The sequence below is a fragment of the Phoxinus phoxinus genome, assembly GCF_949152265.1.
Source record: "Phoxinus phoxinus genome assembly, chromosome: 12".
Classification (NCBI taxonomy): domain Eukaryota; kingdom Metazoa; phylum Chordata; class Actinopteri; order Cypriniformes; family Leuciscidae; genus Phoxinus; species Phoxinus phoxinus.
Window position 1 is genome coordinate 20,250,445 of NC_136887.1, and position 22,126 is coordinate 20,272,570.

At 37.2% G+C, this 22,126-nt stretch overlaps 4 protein-coding genes across 5 annotated transcripts in view; 1 reads left to right on the forward strand and 3 right to left on the reverse strand.

The window, feature by feature from the left end:
- Positions 1-23: 23 nt before the first annotated feature.
- On the reverse strand, positions 24-3,350 carry zdhhc24 (zDHHC palmitoyltransferase 24). The gene is made up of 4 exons (XM_079630456.1): positions 3,148-3,350; positions 2,522-2,914; positions 2,111-2,388; positions 24-1,330 (listed from the first exon to the last, which is right to left on the reverse strand). The coding sequence occupies exons 2-4, from the start codon at positions 2,821-2,823 to the stop codon at positions 1,038-1,040; spliced, it is 873 nt and encodes a 290-aa protein (XP_079486582.1). The 5' UTR covers positions 2,824-2,914; positions 3,148-3,350; the 3' UTR covers positions 24-1,037.
- Positions 3,309-10,537, forward strand: LOC307007950 (uncharacterized protein). Its single transcript, XM_079630453.1, has 11 exons — positions 3,309-3,727; positions 4,295-4,354; positions 4,648-4,804; positions 5,459-5,542; positions 5,622-5,781; positions 5,865-6,374; positions 6,486-6,630; positions 7,078-7,686; positions 7,792-7,986; positions 8,063-8,097; positions 8,874-10,537. The coding sequence occupies exons 1-11, from the start codon at positions 3,651-3,653 to the stop codon at positions 8,978-8,980; spliced, it is 2,139 nt and encodes a 712-aa protein (XP_079486579.1). The 5' UTR covers positions 3,309-3,650; the 3' UTR covers positions 8,981-10,537.
- A 935-nt stretch (positions 10,538-11,472) lies between these two features.
- foxa (forkhead box A sequence) lies at positions 11,473-14,724 on the reverse strand. The gene is made up of 2 exons (XM_079631102.1): positions 14,509-14,724; positions 11,473-12,782 (listed from the first exon to the last, which is right to left on the reverse strand). The coding sequence occupies exons 1-2, from the start codon at positions 14,566-14,568 to the stop codon at positions 11,706-11,708; spliced, it is 1,137 nt and encodes a 378-aa protein (XP_079487228.1). The 5' UTR covers positions 14,569-14,724; the 3' UTR covers positions 11,473-11,705.
- A 2,363-nt stretch (positions 14,725-17,087) lies between these two features.
- The window catches only part of cyfip2 (cytoplasmic FMR1 interacting protein 2), a 28,240-nt gene continuing 23,201 nt past the window's right edge, over positions 17,088-22,126 (reverse strand). For both annotated transcript variants that reach the window (XM_079631813.1, XM_079631812.1), the window contains exons 25-29: positions 20,952-21,024; positions 20,741-20,835; positions 19,717-19,955; positions 19,479-19,626; positions 17,088-18,229 (exon numbers count right to left, since the gene is read on the reverse strand). In XM_079631813.1, coding sequence (XP_079487939.1) covers positions 18,062-18,229; positions 19,479-19,626; positions 19,717-19,955; positions 20,741-20,835; positions 20,952-21,024 — 723 coding nt within the window. In that variant the 3' untranslated portion in view covers positions 17,088-18,061. The remainder of the gene's footprint in view (positions 18,230-19,478; positions 19,627-19,716; positions 19,956-20,740; positions 20,836-20,951; positions 21,025-22,126) is intronic.

Genomic DNA, 22,126 nt, shown 5'->3' on the forward strand with positions numbered 1-22,126 from the left:
TGTTTTGATACTACATCTACATATACTGTCCTCACAGAGTATTGGGGTTACTTTCCACGAATAGGGTACAAAATAGGCCCAGAAACTTAAAAAAATCAAGTCATTTCCCCCCCTTTTTTTAACCACAGGGGGTCGAACTACATAGGATAACTATCTCTGATTGGAGTCATTTTGCCTATGTTCTGCCTTATATTCAATAAACATTAAATAAATATTAAACTGACATTGAAAAAAACTTTTAAGCATGGTTGCAAGTAGCAGCTCAGTTGAGGCTAAATTTGACACCATTTCACCCAGCAGGGACTTGCAAGTCTGGGATGAAATAATGGTTTGAAGTTTTTCGAATTTAAAGGAAATATACATTTCAGTAAATGTTTTGTTTTCTAACAATAATGTTGGTACAGTTTTGAAGCAGGATTGCCTTGGACAAATAATTATGAATATCTCCATTGCAAAAAATAAAACCAAACTGTATTTATTTTAAAGGAAAGATAAGCCCATGGAAAGACAACAAAACATATATATAAACATTAAACTTAAGGTAAACAATATTCAGTGCCATACAAACAAATTACATTTTTTGTATAATTCAGGACAAAAAAAAAGACAGCTTGGCATACAGCACATTCATTTGAACAGATTTGGCACGTCAATGACAGTAAAACATAAAGAGCAAATAAAATAAAAGAGCATACCATTCAGATTTTCAAATATTTCCCTTTTCAAAAAAAAGTTTGCTTTACAAAAGCAAAGATTGCACAATAGAACCAAACCCAAAATGCATTATAAAATATTTAAAATTACATACTTTACATCCACCAAATTGACACCAATAAAAACCAATAAGACTGAAGAAAAACATTATTGTAAAGTGAAATTAAAATAAGGATTTCTGGCTGGTTCTTCAGAAGAAGAAAAAAGAGCTGCTAATTGTTTGGTGTGAGAACAGCATGCAACTGCTGCCGCAACACGCTCTTCTGGATCAGCTGGGCCAATGTATTGAAATTGCAATTAGAAAATACCTATCAGTGCACACCTTACTTCTTGGGCTCAAGTGAACCAGTCACCTTGAAGTTTATGCCGTCTCCTGGCAGCGGGGAAGGTATCAATGGACAGAGCCAGCAGATGTACCAGTTCTTGCCCAGGTATTCTCTGACATTGGCCAGCAGTCCCAGGCTGTAAGGCTGCCGGGTGGAGTACCACTCACGTGTGGTCTGTCCCCTCAGCATCAGAACCACGTGAAAGAAGAGGAAGGCAGCAACCAGTAGGAAGCCCACTACACAAGTGTCAGCAATGAATGCAAAAGCAAACGCTCGCGCCGTCACCTGTCCTGTGATTGGAGAAAAACAAATGTTTGTGGCATTTTCTGACAATTTAAAAGGTGTCATACAACACATTTATGTATCATTTTATTTTTGTGCAAAACTAATAATTTGCACTACCATTTTCCACAGCTTTCATGGAACTTATAAGTAAAAAAAAAAAAAACACTTTTGTTGTACCTATGCTAACGTTCAAAAGTTTTTAAATAGTCTTTTTAATTATTTTATACAGTATTTAGTTTATGTTTATGTTAAATCAGAAATAGTTTGAAATATGATTAATTTAAAATAGCTGTTCTCCGTTTAATATATTTTTAAAAGCTATTTATTCCTGTGAAAGCAAAGCTGAATTTTCAGTATCATTACTACAGTCTGCACTGATACATGATCCTGCATAAATTATTCTAATATACTGATTCTGGTGCTTAACCATTTTTTTTTATTATCAATGTTGAAAACTGTTGTGCTGCTTAATATTTTTTTGTGTGGAAAAAATTACACATTATCAGGATTCTTTGATGAATAGAAAGAACAGAAATGAATGAGTCACTTTATAAAACTCTTTACTGCCTAGGCTATATCAACTTATCACATGATTGCTGAGTAATAGTATTCATTTCTTTAGAGAAATCTTACAATCTTACAATCTTTTCAGACCAAAAACTTCTGGGCTACATTTGCCAAAAGCATCATAAGCCTAAGTAGATCATAGAACTATTGATTTCTACTGACATTATGGATTTCTCACAGCAGTAGTAGCAGACACTCATTAGTAATCTCATAATTACCCGAGACGAGCATTATCCAGGGCACGAGCAAAAGCATGACACTGTGAAAAGTGACACCCTCCTTTAGGATGACAATGAAGACCTCAGCATTCATGACTACTGCATAGAGCAGCCCTGCCCACATGAAGAGCAAACAGCTCAGGAAATACCGGTAATTGTGGAAACCGACACACTGGCCAAAAAACACACAGTGGTGATCACGGCGCAGCACACACACGTTGCAATCGTAGCAGTGTGAGCATCGTGGAGGAGTGTGTGTCTCACAGTTGTAGCAGTACCTGCCATAGAAGAGGAATATATATTTAAAAAAAAAAGTTTTCTGACTTTTGAGTGGATTGGTGAATAACACAAAAGCTCAAACAGTGATTCAAGAGCATAATGATAAATAAATAACGCACAAAAACTATTTACCTCCACCCATGACCCAATGCATCCCCTCCAAGAAACACTCCGCGGATACTTGGGTTAGTTTTCACAAACAACGAAGCATTCCAGGTAATATTTCCCAGCATGAAGTACTGAGCGAAGAGATGCATGGCCTTCCATATGGTGCACCACTCTGTCTTCTCTGCTGGCTCAAGAGGAGCCTCCATCAGCACCAGATAGCTGACCTCGGCAGTGATGGAGAACACCAGAAGAGCGTTCAGAACGATAGGCAGATAGCGACCGGTTGACTCCACCTTACACCATAGTCTACTCATGAACCTAGCCATGGTTTAAGCTTCAAATCATCCGCTGCGAGACACTACGCCTGCTCAACCTGTTTTCTACCTGTAAAGCCACTCTATTCTCGTTTGCTCGAATCTGATCACAAAAACAGAAAAATGGCCAGTTGAAAGAGACATTAAAAGTCTGTTGACTAAAGGACATTTATAAAAGTAGTTGGAACAAATAGGAAGCTTTTGAAACTAGTAGTGAATAATAGGACACTGCTAACTCTGGCACATTACTTTGAATGTTCCAGTAACACAACAGATATCGGTTAGAAACAATAAAATACTCATCTATATAAAACATTTGTATTAATTGATACCGACCTTTCATTCCATTCAGAATATCGTTTTGACAATGAACTAAGTTACTGCTGCTGCAGGCTAACAACATTCCGCGTCCATGACGGGTCTGTGTTGCAGCTGAAACGTCCCTCGGAAGTAAACGGCACTCTACAACAGTTCCACGTGGAAGCGCGCACACACACACACACACACACACACACACACACACACACACACACACACACACACACACGCACGCACAGAAAATAAATTTAAGGACAATGGTTACATTCATGTTGTGCTAATTTATTTTAAATAACACAATAAAAAACACATGTATTAGTAAATAATAATAATATTTATCATCAGTAAATTCTAATTTAATAATAACTCCCCTGTTTGACAGCAATCAATCAAAGCCTAGCACGATTTTCCTTTGACCACCCTTTCCTTTCTGACCCCCTTTCGCAAAGAATAATCCCTAATCTCATAATCCGCACTCCTGGTTGTTGAGAGAGCAGATTTCCATTCAGATCGAGTTTAACATGACACCGTTTACAAAGGGCGAGGAAGAGCGCCATGACAATTATCAAAGGAAATTATACGAGACTATACAACACAAGTGAGTAATCGCTCGAATGATCGTGTGACTTTATTTCGTTTTGTTTCGTCCCAGCCCCAGATCTGTTTCTACCGGTCTCGACGTCTCGTTGGTATATTAACTGAAATTCCCTATTAGGCCTGGTTTAGTTTGTTATGTCGAAGTGTTGTGGTGCCCGTTGTCATGATATTGTGAGTTAAATTCTAAGTGAATTCTGATGTTATTGTGTTATTGGTCTCCGTTATGGTTTAAACCCAGGAGAGGGCGCTATTGTCTTTCAACAAGTGTAGATAGTTCCCCCAAGATTATTCTGTCATCATTTACTACATATGAAACAAATAAATAACATTACCTGTATGATATGTTATGTAAATTAATTTATTGATTAAGATTAAGATTAAAAGTGCATGGTGACTGTCATTATGCCTATAACACCTTGTTTGTTTTCCTCTGAAGTAGCATAAACCATACACTTTAGAAACAACAAGACAGTGCACTGCTTTTTAAATCATTCTGCAGTCTGGGTATGTGTGTTTAACATTACTATTTTTTTTCTGAATGGTTATCTCTAATATCTAATGTCTGCAGTCAGCGAAGAAGGATGCAGCTACAGAGTGATTTTCATTCACAGCAGCGGAATCATCGCCTGTAAGAAACATCAATATTTATTGAATTAAGAATTTTAGAATAAATGGAATGTGTTATTTGTGGTATTGCGCTGTAATGGAATGGAATATTCTGCAGAAATGTTAATGAGAGTATCATATTTCGGAACCAATGGAATCAAACAAGAATTCTATATTAGAATCATTAAGATCCTACTAGATTAACAGTTTTTTTCTGGGTGTCAAGAAACAATTTTGTTTTGAAACAATCGTTTTGAGTTTATTATCAATGAATAAGTTAATTATTATTATTCTTTTGTTCTTGTTGTTGTATAGAAGCAGGGCTGCCTGGCTGCAGGGCCGCTGGTTAGAGATCAGTGAGCAGGAGCGCAGGGCTCAGATCCATAACCAAAAGCTGCTGCAGGACTTTCAGAGAGCACAAGACACACTCAACGACATGTTGGCCCACACCGAAGCCATGAACAGTATACGTGTAAGCAACCACAGGACTTACCTGCACCCTTCCATGATTTACAATGTAGAATACATCTGTATTGACCATTTTTTTTGCAAAAATGTACCTTTAGGGGCTTAAAGGGACAGCATTGAACCTTATCTAACATTAAAAGGTGCATATTACTACCTTAGAGTAGTCATATGTACCCTTAAAGTCACCATGAAATCAAAACTGATGATATGTTTTAGGGAATATTGCGGTGTTTATTATAAATTATTTATTTGTGCACATCATTGATTTTCATCATTGTTTTCATATTTTCTCCAATCAATTCACAAAGGACAAAATCAAGTCCTAAATTTTTTTCTCGTTTGAGAAAACGTTTAATTCGGATATGATATGACTAAAAAGACTATTCCAATTTCCATTTAATGTCGACTTTTAGGGATAAATAATGTATAAAGATGTCCCTTTAACAGTACTGCCACTGTGACAAGTTGTGTATCACGAAAGGTAAAACATTTTTTACTTTATTTTCAGAGAGTGTATTATAATGCATAGAAAAACGGATCCATCACATGACCCACTTTCGTTTTCTTAAAGACAAAAATTATTAATTGCAGTTTGGCATTGCATGTATATGATTATTTTGTTGTTGTTGAACTAACCTTTACATTTGCTCTTCAAAAGGTTCAGTATGAACAGTATCTGGAAGAGAACTTCACACAATGGCAGAAAAGACTGAAAGACATAAGAGTTACTGAAAAGTCCAAGGTGCTTTTTTTATAGGGAAAGTGATGTCTTTTAAAAGGTGTAAACTTGTATTGATTGTGATGTCTGTTTTTTTATCCAGCGGGTACAACAGCATTTAAAGAGTTTTATTCAGCAGACGGAGGAGGACGAAGCTATGAAGACTGCACATAGGTCTGACTTTAGAGGCCACCCTTTGTCCTTCAATTCTCCAAACCCATCTCAAACTTCTCACACCATGCAAAACACTCAGACAGCAAAAGGTAACATGCTTTTCTGTTATGCTATCTCATTCCCCATATCAGCCTTTTTTAAGGAAACTGTTAACGCTACCCTCTTTCTTAAGACATCAAGCAAAATGCCGAGAGATGCAACCTAAATGGCCATCATCCTTACTTCCCACCCACTTGGTTAACTGGCTCACAACCTTTCATTTCCGGACTCCCCCAAAACAATATTCCAAAGGATTATAAAAACCTTCAGAACATTCAAGCCTTGAATCATCCCTTGCCGCCCTACTATTCTTCACCTGGAGATTCACTCCTTCAATCACATCCTCCAGTCCAGCAGAAGTCCCCATCAATGGACAATCTATGGGCCGGTACAAGGCAAGGCTTTATGCCTACAGCTCACTTCACTCCTGCTGGTGCATCCTGGCCACGACTACCTGTGTTGAGCCCCATGTGGGGCATGATGGATGTGCCAGACCCCAGTGAGGAAAGAATACAACGCAGTGAGACAGACAAGGAAAAGGTTTCAAAAGAAACAGTGAACCCAAATGAGGAGAGCTGCCAAAAACTGAAACGTAGGAAGAATGGGAAAGAAAGTGATCGGTCTGAGCTAGACTGTAGACCAGGTTAGTGATGTGAAATTTTGGTAACTGTTTTGTTTCTCATTGGGATAAATATTACATGATATTAGTCTAATGTATATTTTATATGTATGTGTGTATTTTGTATGCTTAAAGTGCGTCTATCAATTGACAAAGAAGAAAGCAGTGAAGGCAGCGCTGTACCCTCTGAAGTCACGGTTTCTGGGATGCAAAAAAGGGAAAAGAAAAAAAGAGATGGCACCAAATCATGCTCCACAGAAAATGATAACAATTCTCAAGGGTAAGCCAAATGAACAATAAATGTAACTTTTTATTGCACAATAAAAACATTTTTTCCTTGATTGCAATTTACTTCTCTGTCGAGTAGGCCTGACCAGCAAAATACCGGAAGTGGCGCATTCCACAGACGAGATTTTAGATAGTTTTCTAAGCCTGCATGATAATAACCTGTAATCCATTTAAAAATCACAATATAGCACAGTCCGTGTGCTATTGTGAAATGACAACGGATGCGATTCAATTAAATAAATAGGCCTCCGCTTGGTTTCGGAGTGAAGCGCATCACTTTATTATTTAATTATGCGTGCAGGTTACGTGTTTCTTCCAGTGTCTCAGAGCGGCTCCGTTCACAGTAAATGTTGATCTTCTATAAGATTATAAGATATCGGAAACATTATCAAAACATTCATATCTTATTGTAACATCTTTCCACAATTATCTGTTGTAGCTCTTCCACAATGCCACAAGATGGTTCGGATAGCCACTCGGACACAAAAATCAGCAAAATACATAAAACAACATCTAAGATACTTCTTAGCAGCAAAGAATCTATCATCACTAAGAAGAACATTGATGCAGGGATGCAAGATGAAGAGGAAGATGAATGGGAAGAAAGCAGGAGACAAGAAATAAGTAGTGTAAGCTCAGAAAAGAAAGATGGATCTGAAGGACTCAGCATTAGAGAGGAAGAATATTTTGAAGGAAATGGTGAGAGTCATGTTGCAGAAGAGAAAATATGTGACATTGACAAAGAAATTGAAGATGAAGAAGAGGATGAGGAAGGCACAGGTGGAGAGGAGGAAGCAGGGTTGGACGATGAAGAAGGGAGTGAGAAAGTAATGGAAAAGAGAGATGGGATTGGACACAGTGATGGAGAAGAGCCAGAAGGGGAAGGAGATGTTCCACAGGACATTCCAGATAGTGAAGATGAAGGAGAGACAACAGAGGAAGAGGAGAGAGAAAACAGTTTTCAAGATGAAAAGGAGGCCAGAAAAAGTCCAGGAATTGTAGAAGATGACAAAAACGTTAATACTTCAGACAGAGACATTCACAAAAGGTGTATGTTTAAATTTGTGCAAGTAACACTGTTTTTGAATATTCATCACAGCTATTTTTATAATGAATCTTCTCCCCATTTGACTAATACTGACTTTCTGTATAGTCTTGAAGAGTTGTATGCAGATGAGCCTGAAGAGGAAGAGGCTTACAATCTAGAAGAAGATGAAGAGGAGGATGAGGTTGTGGTTGAGAAAGCGTACCCCTGGCAACCCCTGGTTGATGATCACACAACATGCCCTGATGATGAAGATGACGATATTGAAGGCCTTCTCAACCCTGTCAACTCCCAAACACAGAAGTGAGTTTTGTTGTATTACTGTATTGTAAAGGTTTCGCTCATCAGGATTCTCTCTAACCTGGATTTATTCCTATAGGGAGGATGACGTGGAGGACACAGACCAATCAATTGGTATGTTTAATCTATCTATCTATCTATCTATCTATCTATCTATCTATCTATCTATCTATCTATCTATCTATCTATCTATCTATCTATCTATCTATCTATCTATCTATCTATCTATCTATCTATCTATCTATATATCTGTCTGTCTGTCTGTCTGTCTGTCTGTCTGTCTGTCTGTCTGTCTGTCTGTCTATCTATCTATCTATCTATCTATCTATCTGTCTGTCTGTCTGTCTGTCAATCTATCTATATGTCTGTCTGTCTGTCTGTCTATCTATCTATCTATCTATCTATCTATCTATCTATCTATCTATCTATCTATCTATCTATCTATCTATCTATCTATCTATCTATCTATCTATCTATCTATCTATCTATCTATCTATCTATCTATCTATCTATCTATATATCTGTCTGTCTGTCTGTCTGTCTGTCTGTCTGTCTGTCTGTCTGTCTGTCTGTCTGTCTGTCTGTCTGTCTGTCTATCTATCTATCTATCTATCTATCTATCTGTCTGTCTGTCTGTCTGTCAATCTATCTATATGTCTGTCTGTCTGTCTGTCTATCTATCTATCTATCTATCTATCTATCTATCTATCTATCTATCTATCTATCTATCTATCTATCTATCTATCTATCTATCTATCTATCTATCTATCTATCTATCTATCTATCTATCTATCTATCTATCTATCAATCATTGTAACATTGAAGAAGTATAGTGAGATTTTGTTATTTGCATCTAATCTTTCTTTTAAATCTTATCTGTTTTTATCCAGATCAACACTCTGCTTCAGAGGATGAAAATCGCCCACAGAAGAGCCGTCCTGCTGCCACAAATGAGTCGGTGGAGTCTGACGATGAGTTTGACCACTTCTATGATTAAACCAGAAACTAGGTGGGAAATAATGGGAAGAGGAAAACAATAATGGATGAATATATTAGACAGAAGCTGCAATAACTCGATAGGTGCACGCCCTAAACAGCAGCTTCAGACCGACCAGAGAGCCACAAGGCCGAGCAATGAATAGAGGAATCAGATTACAAAGGGATGAAAGAGGAAGAAAGGGATAAATAGATGCTGGGTGTCCCTCATCTTTTTTTGTTATTTGCTGGTAGCTTATCTGACTGTCCTGAAAGCACCACACCACTGTCACTCTGCAAACACAGGTGGATCCAGAGATGAAGAGAGAATAATAGAGGAGATGAATAGTGGATGACGTTAAATGAAATAAGCCACGTTATAGATTTTATTCTAAGCACATAGGCTATAGCTAAAATGGTGTCACTTTCACAAAACAGAAAAGTGTTTCTTTAATCTCTTTTCTCTATCAAAGTGTTTGCCCTGAATTCTTCAGCATTAATTTAAACGTAGTCAGAGTTTGAACGCTTTCTCATTCAGATAGGGAGCGTGGCCTGAAGCGAGGGGGATGAGTGGGGGTTTCGGACGAAGAGGGGGTGCGAAGGGAAGGAGCACAGGCCTGTCACTGCCTCTGAGTGATCGCTATTTGAACAGGCATATTTACCCGAGCCCTTGTGAAAGGAGACGGAGGGACTCTAACGGAGACGCGCAGGCACAGACAGGCAATAAAAAGCTGGCCACTGTGTAAACAACATGGCCTAGTCTGTTCAGCCGCTGCCATGCCAACAGGGTGGCTTCCACTCTTCAGCCAATCACATGCCAGCTTTTTGACAAGTGGAACAAAAACCCCATCAGATGTTTTAAGCAGCCATTGACGAAATGTTAATAAAATAAAATATGATCTTTTGCGTTTGGGTAGTTGATACCTTTTGGAAGTGTGTTGTGACATGCTGTACTGTTTTAAACAGCATTTTGTAATTCTTTTATAATTATTGTGCATGCAGCTTTTTTATGACCTATGAATTTTGTACTGTCACAACACAGGACCATTTACGACGTGAAAAAATGCTGATTATGAATGGTGTAAAGTTTAAATGGAATGTGACCAACACATAAATACACTCTTTTGAATTTATTATTTATTGAATTCAATTATTATTTTAAAGATTTATTGAATAATTTTTTATTTCTCTTATTTAGTAGATACCGTTCAAAAGTTTGGGGGCTGTGAGATTTGTTTATGTTTTTGAAAGAAGACTCTTATGCTCACAAATGCTGCGTTTATTCTATCTATCAAAAATACAGTAAAATAATAATATTGTGAAATAATATGACAGTTTACTGTAATTTATTCATGTGACAGCAAAGCTGAATTTTCAGCATCATTAATGTGCCGATTTGCTGCTCGAAGTAGCATTTCTTATCATTATCAATGTTGAAAACAGTTGCTTAATATTTTTGTAGAAACAGTGATAGTTCAAAAGAACAGCACTTCTTTGAAATATATATTTTTTTTTACTGTCTCTTTTGGTCAATTTAATGCAAACTTGCTGAATAAAAGTATTAATTTGAATTCATATCAAAAAGTAGTTTTTCATTCATATAATTTCAAATAAATGACATTTAATTTGGCAGCAGACCCCCATTCTCCCGTCCACAGCTGGCCCACTGATAACAGCTTCTTCACACTCTAGAAACACAGTTCACACCCTTATATTGATTAGAACTGAATACACACATATAGCCAGATATTTAGAAAGCAACAGCACTGTCATCCATCATGAGCATACTGCAGAATCTGAAGACGGCTGACTTCTAAAGAAGACAATTACCATCACAGGAACAGATCACAGCCCTGAAATCTCATGAACTCCTCACGTCTTGCCCTCTCTCTGCATCTCGGACACACACTGAGGGGTCTGTGGCTTCTGCTCAGATCGCTGTGGGTGTCCCTGTGTCCCATTGTTGAGGAGACACTGCTTTGGGGAGGTCCACCATTAAGACCAGTGTCTTCCTTTTGTTCTCATACACTCAAACACAATCCTGCTTACCCAGGAATCAAAGGTTAGGCTAGGAGGGGATGGAGGGGGTCGCAACCTTTCTACTGCTAGCATTCAGCCATCACAGTCAAAATCGCAAGCCACGTCTGGACACTAACCATTAGTACTACTGATACCATCAGTAAATCAGTTTGTGTAGTGCGCATAAATATGCTTTTTTATTGTTCAGAATCAGCTAATCATTTTTATTGGTTTCTAAAGGTAGCTACTAAAAGGCTACTAGTTTTCCGTGTGGCTGTCTTAGTTAGTGTGAGGAATGTTTGGGCAGGAAATGATGTTTATCTTTTACAATGTGAGCAGGACAATGCCTCCGTTGAGTTGATTCTTCCCCCAAAACACTCTCTTGAGGAATTCAAAAAATGCAGCAGTAAAATAATGTGAAAGCCCGAAAGTGCGATTATAATCTTGCACCTTACACCAGACACGCAAATAATAGAATTAACACCTTTTTGAATGTTCAAAATTTTACTTGAGATTTACAGCATGGAATTCATGTTGATATGCATCTTCAAACACCTTCAATTCAATTGAATTTATCCGAAACATTCACAGAGAATCACAGAAATCTTCAGATAAAAGATACTTCTCCATCTATGGAGCGTCCATTAACTAATATATACAGCAATTAGAAGTATCTAAACAGAAACGGATTCATTTTTAATAGCCCTTAATACGCTACAGAAGGATGATCAGGAAGAACTCAAAAGAGGAGCAGAACACATGCTAAATCCAGGATAGTAAACGGAGTCTCCAGCATACGAGGTGAAGTTGGGATGGGAATTTGACTGGCAGTAAACCGGGTAGCTCACAGGGGTCTCGCAGTACTGGAAGTCCATAAGTCGCGGGACAGAAATGGGGTGTTGGGATGTTGGTTCACAGTGCAAGCTGGTTTCCATGGAGGCTGACGGGACAGACTGCAGGTTGGAGCTGGGCATTGTTGGGAATGGCACGCTCAGGGAGGGCAAGTGTGTTGAGATCTCTGGAGGCTGGGTAGGAAACAAAGTGTGTGCGTGAGTAAGATGCTGAGGAAGATGGGAAGGAGAAGGTGCTTTGGTAGTTGGATAGGACACTGGTACTACGGTTGAATGCTGTGTTGTGGCGTCACTTGAAGGAGGTACAGGTGATTTGCAAGAAGAGGTGACTGTCTTGACCTCCACCTTTTTTTTCTTCCCTTCAACTTTCACAGCTTCCCCATCTGAATTTTTCATTGCTGATTGTGACGTCGCCTTCTGACACTTGAAGCGCTTTTGGCGACGCATGTAGCAGCCGTTTTCGAACATGTTACCGGAGTCGGGGTGCAGGGCCCAGTACGAGCCTTTCCCTGGTGAGTCTGGCGATCTCGGGACGCGCACGAAGCAGTCGTTGAACGACAGGGAATGGCGGATGGAGTTTTGCCATCGCTGTTGATTCTGTCTGTAATACGGGAAGAGTTGTCGGATCCAGTCGTAGATCTCGTTCAGAGTCAGTCTCTTGGCTGGCGACTGCTGGATTGCCATGCTGATTAGAGAAATGTAGGAATACGGCGGTTTGGCATGGCTTAAGGTCCGTCTGTAAACTGATTTCAGTGCTGGAAACTCAGGTTCGTTGGAGTTGCTTTCAGCGTACCCTTTGAGGTTTTGTTGAGGCAGTATCCCCACTGGGCTTTCAAGCCTCCCGGTGTTTCTCGCAGCCACTGAATCACACGATGGGCCGTAATTCTGGTAGTGATGCTCTGGGGGGGAATATCCTCTTGGGCCCAACGGCAGACTGTCTGCTCCATAATACACCTGCAAAGATGAGGAATGATCATTATAATCGAAAAGAACATTATTATGAATTATTATTGTAATGTGAGGGCCAGAGTCAGAAATAAACCAAAGCCTTGTGGCAAAAATCACACTAAAAAAATGTGAAAAAATGGCCCATAAAAATGCAATGATTTTTTAAAATCTGTTTTCTAATATTTTGTGTTTATAAATGTATAAATCAGAGGCAATATGTCGCTAAAATTATGGGCTTTTCTTTGACCAAAAGCTATTAAAAAAGTGATTAAATCAAAAACAGAATAGCCTATAATTTAACAGACTCACCATTTATTTAAAATGTTTATTGTTATGATCTTGTGCATTATTTTAATTTATAATTAACTGCCATTACATTTATTGTAGTTGGTTTTAAAATAAAGTTTTAAACATAAATGGATATATGATTTATATATATATATATATATATATATATATATATATATATATATATATATATATATATATATATATATATATTTTTTTTTTTTTACATTAATGGGGATATCACCCATTAAAAGGGCCTATCAAAAAAAAAAAAAAAAACTGCTAATACAGTAGATAGTTTAATGTTCTGCCTTACAGGAGTTAGTGAATGTTTATTGTACAGATTTGCTTGCTCTTTGGCCATTTTGGCAGTGCATTATTTGGGTCACAAATATTAATTCATTTAAACTCATTAATATTGTAAATTGAGTGTGCATCAGTTGGACTTATTGCTGACGTCGGCGTCCATAGATCCTTAACCTTTATTTCATAACCAAACCTTGGTGTCTTGGGTAACGCCATGTAAATGTATTCTGAATCTGACCACCCACCCGGCCGATAACCCCATTATCCAGCTAGTCCGGCTTTTCTTCTCACCCTTGTTTTGTCTCTTTTTAAGTCACTCACCGTCCGCCTTTTTCTATCTCATGACAGAGGGGTATTTGGGGGCGCGACTGCTGTTCTCAGTTCTTTTTCCCCAAATGGACACCGTTCGTAATAATTCGGCCCTTTCAAGTTGGAACCCCGCTTTCGTCTTTCGGATTCCAAAACGCCCCTCTGGTTATGAGCCCGTGCTGGCCGATTGTAAGTCATACACGAGTGTCAAAGCGCGAGACATTCAATACAATCACAGAGTCAATCAATTAACTGCTGCGAGACCACACACACACACACACGGCGCAGACACGATGAAAGCACACTATTAACCAACATTAACGTGACTGCGTCATACAGACAAAAAGCTAACGGATTCAAGTCACCTGTTCAAGACTATATCAAAGACTTTAGGATAACAGTTAGGCCAGAAAAGTCTTAAAGGGATTTTGACTATATTATTTTAAAAGGATTTGTTCGGTTGTTTTGACTGAAAAATATGTTTGAATGAATTAGAAGAATTGTAAAAAAAAAAAAAAAAAAAAAAAAAGCTATGTTTGATGAGTTTCAGATTCATTTAACAAAAGGCAAATTTGTGTTATGCGTCAATTAGGCTTATGGCATATAAAAACGTCATTAAAATGGAAAAGAGGAAAGTTAGCAACTTGTTAAAATAAATATTAGTAACGTGTTCTGGGGAATATTCATATAAATAATTTAAATATTTCCTCCCAAAACAACTGAAGTTAATAATAATAATAATTTACGTATTATATAAAAAATAAAAATTATTATAATTGAGAAATTACAGGTAAATTGAATGAAATATTTTCTCCCATGGGGAACATACCTCGCTGGAGTAATATGACATCCATTGATCGCCTCTCTCACGTTTTACTTCGTCAATCATGTCTTCTGTTATTCAACAAAATAACGATTAATTGCAAAATAAAGAAAAATTCCAGAGTGAGTTTGAAATAAATTATATTTCAATCTCAATTTGGATCTCAGAGCATCTGGAAATCCCACACTGTGTGTGTAAACTGCTGGATGAGTCCAGTCAGGAAAGTTTGGAAATGTGCTGCTCCTCCTATATGAGTGCTGCTGATCTCCCGCCCTCTGCCCAGCGGCCTGCCCTCTGCTCCACACACACACACACACACACACACACACACACACACACACACACACACACACACACACACACACACACACACACACACACACACACACACACACACACACACACACACACACACACTACACTGCTGTAACCTACTCACTTTATTTTATTCAGCAATTACACGCCTTCAATAAACAGATCATCTGAAATTTTATTGTCACAAAATGGCCTGACAGTTTTAGGCCTAGCCCAAAAACATTGTGTTCAAACGACTTAAAGTAAACGTTCAAGATAACACGACAATGGTCAGATTATCTCTTGATAATGTAAAGTTACATTGTTCAAAGGGTCTGATATATGTCTTTCTTTCTTTCTTTCTTTCTTTCTTTCTTTCTTTCTTTCTTTCTTTCTTTCTTTCTTTCTTTCTTTCTTTCTTTCTTTCTTTCTTTCTTTCTTTCTTTCTTTCTATCTTTACCTTATCACACAAAGAAAGAAAGAAAGTTTATATAATATAAAAATATATAGACTATATTACAGTAAAATTATTATACTATTCGTTTTAATATTCTATTCTAGGCCTATTTATACATATAATCTCCTAAATAAGAGTTTTTTTTTTTTTGGCTAATAGGTAATACATTCTCACATCTATATGTGAACAAAAATGATGATGGTTAGAAAAGAATTGGCCCTCAAAAGGTGAAAACTGTTCCTGAAATCCAGGAAGCAAATATTGACTCTTAATTATTTCCTGACTCACTCTCTCTCTCTGTGTATGTGTGTGTATATATATATATATATATATATATATTATATATATAATATATATATATGTATATGTATATACATACACATAGGCCTATGTATAATATTCATGTGCATCTATTTTTCAGTCTGGCATTGTGTCTCATTCAGTGGTCACAGCTCATCCTTCTCCCTTTCTCTCCCTCCACATCTCCAGCCTTTCTATTGTGAGAGACAGCTGTTTGGCGGACTGGGGGTGTTGGGTGTCATTTTTATTGATGGAAAGCAAACATTTACTCTGTGTGCCATTTAAAAGCACCACCCTCCTCTGCCTGCCCGTTCAGCTCAGCCAATCAGAGGCCTCAAGAAACACTCCTGCTCTCACAAAACACACTTTATGAGTTGTGTATTCATATTGTCAAAAGAAAAGTGAACAAAATATTCATAACATCCTTAAAACTTTTGTGAAAGGGAAAAACCTTTTGTGGATTCCTCACATTTCCAGCTGTGCCATCATCATCATCATCCCCATGTGGAGGAAATGTTTATCTAGTGTTAAGTGTCTCCTGCATTAGATGAAATGTGCTTAAAAACAAGGCAATTAATTACATCCTATTCAGACCTACCCAAGGTGTGAAAAATCACAGGAACTTACTGATTAAATCACCAATTGGGCATTAATATCTGAAGACTCGTTCTTAAATAAGTAAAGCTTTCTAAACTTTCTTAAATAAAGTTTGAGGCTAAGCATTTCACTGTTCTCTACTACATGTCGGTGCCAAAAATATCAAAGGGCTGTGATTCCACCCCAGAAAACATCTAAAAGATTAGCTTGATTTAGTTCAAATAATTTTTTTTTTATAATTAAACTGGAAAATGTTTGATTGTAATAACCTAGTGCTCAAGCCTAAATTAAACACTGCTGCAATTCAATAATTGACACTAAATGCTAATTAACTGAAGCTTAATGCAAATAATAATAAATACATCAAAATAATTCAAATAAATCAGCCCGTTTCAGTTAGATCTTTTTTTATTTATAATACAACATATTATAATTCCCGTTCAGAACCATTTGTTGTACATTGTATTATTTTCTCCTTTTTTTGTATTTCAAAACATGATCACTTGTACAACAATATGAACAAAAATCTCATGTCACAAATAGATCCATGATGACAAATTACACCTGTCATGCTTTGAGTTTTTAAAACAGCACTTCCTTAAATGCCAAAACGTTTATCCATCATCATCATCATCATTCACATATTAACCCTTCCAAGAGCAAGAAAAATCAACTTTTATGCATAAATAGATTACTGGAAAATACCCATGTTATTCAACAGTTATTTAAAAACAGATTTAAATCAATCTGAAAACTCCTGAAAAAAAAGCGAATAACAGAATATGATGAGCATTCATGAGGTTACATTTACAATAGCCACATAAATTACAAAATTGAACAGAACGCTTGCCAATCTGTCTAACACTGCTGAAGCAAAGGGCCTGTGAAGGTTAATACTGAAATATTTCTGGAAGATTTAGTAACCATATTGAAACAATGGATGTCCCTTTTTGTCCGTTATTGGTCAAGGTGATGCAGTAAGACTACTGCAGTCCGCAACTAAGACGCGATTAAACAGATGTCATCACAGCACAAATCCAGTTATTAGTACTTTAGAACGGTGAACTGCTTCACTAGTTTACACATGGTTATTATCGTGTAGAAAATAGCCCAAATGAACAGTCCGTAGACTGCGATGAAACTGACAGAAAAGATAAGTGAGGTTACTTTTCGATAGTTGAGGCAAATACTGATACCAGTCAAGTACCAATAAAATTAGAACAAGTACTACAAGCAAATCTCGACAGCATTTACAATGATGAATGTTACAAATGCAAAGATCTGTAAACCAGCGCTGTAATACAATAAAGAGGACAGAATTCTGTAAACTATTCTGGGCATAAAAAATATTTGAAGGGGGAGAAATTATTGGACATTTGTGTCCATAGATTTCAACGTACTCTTGCTTTTTGGTCGATATATTACAGTATATGGGATTTGTGAGGTACATGCAAATACTATTATAAATGAAATCATATCTGTATGGGCATGAATAAAAAAAACTAAACTTGACATCAATCATGTTTTCTCTTAATAGTTATTTATAAATCAAAAGTCATTTAGATTTACTCTTTTTTTCTTTTCTTTTTTTTACTAGAACTTAACATTTGTTAAAACTTCCTCTGGTGACCTGGAAATATTTTCTCCAGTCCTAAATCTCTCAAACCTGTTTACTTCAAATTTCCTCCAAATGCAAAACGGATGCAGAGTGTTGATATTTATACGGGTTAGTTAACATCTGGGACAGACTGAGAAATCGACTGTGTTTTTTTACCATGTGACGAGACTGGAGGTTTGTCTCTAATTTAAATAAAACTGAGGCAATCTTGAAAGCTCAAAGGCCCTGTACACTACGTTTGAGAGCAATGTCACACCAGAGGAAGAATAGGACAGCTGGAAGTCAAAGTTTGTTTAACATGTGGTGGCCAGAGACTGATGTATAGGAGGCTGGAAACAGCGAACATGCTCCACAGTAGAACTGTCCGTCTCCACAGCCTTCATGTACTTGTTGAGGATGGCGAAGATCTCGTTGTTGAGAATCTGATACTTTCTGATGCGGTCTGCCATCTTCTTCAGTGGCTGAAAGTTACACGACAAATAACATTAAATGGAGACATTTACACTACCATTCAAAAGTTTGGGGTCTGTATGATTTTTTGAAAGAAGTCTCTTATGATCACTAAGGCTGGATTTATTTGATCAAAAACACAGGGAAACAGTGATATTGTGTAATAATATTACAATTAAACCCTCTGGTGCTCTTTGAATTTGTGCTCGAAAAATTGTACGTTTTTATTTTAATTTTTTTACTACATCGGAATGGTACGAAACTTGGTAAAGGTTTTGGCACTTGCTATGTGAAAAATATGGACATAATTCAAAAAGGTTAAATGGTCCTAAAAAAACACAAAAAAACAAAACAAAAAAAAACACACACGTGTGCTCCTCATGGTCAAAAATGGCCACATTGGAAATGTATGGGAGACAAATTTCATTTAGTGAAAACTTTTGGTACTGCGGCCAGACAAAATCTTACTGAAAGCTCTTTTTTTTTTTTTGGAACACAACTTGTTTAGATTTATGGCTTTGATTTTCTTGCAGTTTTAGAGCAAAACGTGTTTTTGAAAAGCACTCTTAGTTTAAGTGGGAAATAAAATTTTCAGGTCTATGCTTAAAGTGAATAAATGGATTATACATACACAGTAAATATAATTTAGTCCACTAAATCCACTAATCCACTAAAAATACAAAATATTAAATAAAAACTATCAAACTAAAATATAGTAGAGTCATTTCATAAAAAAACAAAAAAACAAATCGAAGAGCATCAGAGGGTTGAAACAATTATTTTCTATTTTAGTATGCAATTAATTCCTGTGATGGCAAGGCTGAATTTTTAGTATATTAGTATTAAGAGTTCCTTAAAATGTTTACAAATACATCAAGCCTATCCCCAAAGCAAACATAACCACTTCAAAAAAATAATGCTGCAAATATGAAAAACATACAAATACTCATTAGGTCACTTTGTTAAAATACATCAGTTAGGATTAGGGGACAGAATATACAGTTTATAAACTATTAATTTAACAATAAACTAATAGCTTGCAAATAATTCCTTTGTTAGTTTTTTAGTTACAACATTTTTAGTAACATCAAAATGTCTTTATGGTCAGTTTTGATCAATTTAATGCATCCAAACTGAATAAAAGTATTCTTTTTTTATAAACATTTTAATGTTAGTGTACAGTATAAATAATTTTTGGCTGTGTTAAGCTTACTGAAATGAGTTATGTAATTTTAATAGTCTACGACATCAGACACCCACCACGTTCTTAATGATCTCGTCTTTGCCGTCCTGCCTCTGGACCTTCAGCAAATGGTAGCAGAAATCGAAGAGGTCAAAGCGACGTTGCTGTCCTAATAGCACAATGATGGCACAGCCAGCCCAGTTCAGACCATCACCGAAACACTGCCTAAAGATAAAAATACCCCAAACATTTCAGTTTTATGACGTAACGTAAATCAAATGCTTGCTACATTTTTTGTGTGTGATGTTGGCGTACTCTGCAGTGAACTCGTGTGTGCCCACAGGGATGCAGTACACAAACTGCATGGCACTCCAGAGTCGGTGGAACTCCATGCACTCGTCCACATGCATGACGCCGTTGGTGGGGGGAGGGCCTCGCCACACACTGTCCTGCAGGAAGCTGCGAATACGCGTCAGGATGACTTCAAACATGGACAGCCCACAGCACAGACGCTCCTTCGTCAGCAGGTCTCCTTCCCGCGCTATTGCAATTTGCTGAAAAAAGTTATTAAAAACGAAACAATGTTTAAATGGAAACCAAATCAAGCAATTCACATACTGCACTGAAGCCATAAACAATCTAAAAAAAAACAGACGCACAAACCTACACTAACATTCAAAATTTAATGACAGTGAGACTTTTTTTTTTAAAGAAATTAATACTTTTATACAGCAAAAACCCATTAAATAGATCAAAAGTGACAGTAAACATATTTACAATGTTACAAAAGACTTCCATTTAAAAATAAATGCTGTTCTTTTACATTTAAATTCCACAAAAATATTAGGACCAGCTAATTTCAACATTGATAAGCAAATCATCATAATAGAATGATTTTTGAAGGATCATGTGACACTGAAGACTGGAGTAATGATGATGCTGAAAATTCAGCTTTGACATCACAGGAACAAATTACCTTTTCAAATATATTAAAACAGGTCTTTGCAAAATTGTAATAATATTTCACAATATTACTGTTTTTACTGCATGTATGACCAGCCTTGGTGAGCATAAGACTTCTTTCAAGAGCATTAATAAAAGTCTTACTAACTGACCCCAACATTTTGAACAGTTGAGTTAAAAAAATAAAAAGTAAACAGATCAGAAATTAGAAATAAAACATGGAAAAACAAAATAATATTTTTTTTTTTGTATTTGTATTTTACATTCATGTGGTGTCCCACTTGGAGACACTGAGCTCATCATAATTTTGGAAAATCAGGCATAACTCATCAGAATACTAGCGATGAGCATGTTGGCTCTGAACTGAGCGCCTCACCTGTGGCGTCCCAAGTCTCTCAATGAGGGGCACCAGGTGAAGAGGAGCATACTTTGCCTCCAGCCTCTTCATCCTCACCTCCAGTCGCTCTCCCTCTGTACAGTTCAACATTAAAGCAAGATTTCAGCAGATATAAATATACATCAGACGTCTTAATCAGAAAGCACTGAAGAGGAACGTGATCTTGGACCCATTGAATATAATTTCTCACCTTTGATGTAGACCCTTGGGAGGATGTTCTGGAATGGTGCAGCATGGAGTAAGTCACAAACTTCTTCCTGTGACTGAATGACAAACAAACAGCACAGAAACAAATGAGAAATTATTCTGTTAAATGAAATCTGAACTAAGCTTTACATAACACAAACACCACACACAAATCAGTGTGAAAATGGGTTAGTCATAATATGTATGAAAATGTAAAATTTTGATCCTAAATATGATGATATTTATGTAGAATTTATATTGAATGAAAAGCTCAGTCTGAATGATATGATTATACCAAATATAGTATTGATAAAGGATTCCACCTACAGGCCCGGGTATACTTCATTTTCCGCGTTTCGCTCTGTCTCGCGCACAGTCATGTCCGCACAGCTTTCAAAGTATACTCAACCTCAGATGAACGAGTTCAACATGCGCAGTACAATTGCTTTTCTAATACTCTACAAGACGTCAGCGGGCAGCAACGAGTTGTCTCATTTACAGGACATTCGCTCTAAAGGATAGAAGAAGAAAAGTAGCGGATCCGCCATTGCATGCAATGCATGCAAAGTTTGGAAAAAGAACCAAAACAAAAATGATGAAGAATGATATTCTGCTTTGTTTACTGTTCTTGGAACAGCGTGTTGTTTGGTATCGCTCTTTCCCATAGACTGTTCAAAAATATGGACGTCATGTCCGTGACATCACCCGTAGGTTTCTGAAGAGCATTTATAAAGCCCGGCCGTCGCCATCTTGGCAGCGCATGTCACTCCCATAGACCGTATATAAGGTCACTCCCAGATAACAGAAAATGGGCAAAGAGGGGATTAGCTGAGGTGACATGACGGCTAACAGACAGCAGACAAACGGCTAGTAGTGACAGCAGCAGCAATCCACCTGTCACTCAAGTGGCCACACCCCTAATTATGCAGAACTTTAAGGCTTAATGACAATTGGCTAAAGCCAGAGCCAATGGTTAAAGTATTTGCGTGTGGAAACCCCGCCCCATTTTGGAGGTTCTGCCCATTTTTGGAGTTTACGCCCCATTTTGGAGATCTCCGGTTGTACCTACTTGGGGAATTGGGCTGCACGCGGACATCCGCAGACCCTCCTGATTAAGAAAAATTACGTTGCGTGGACTGTAGCGGAACACGGATGGCCGAAGTATACTTTGGGCTTAAT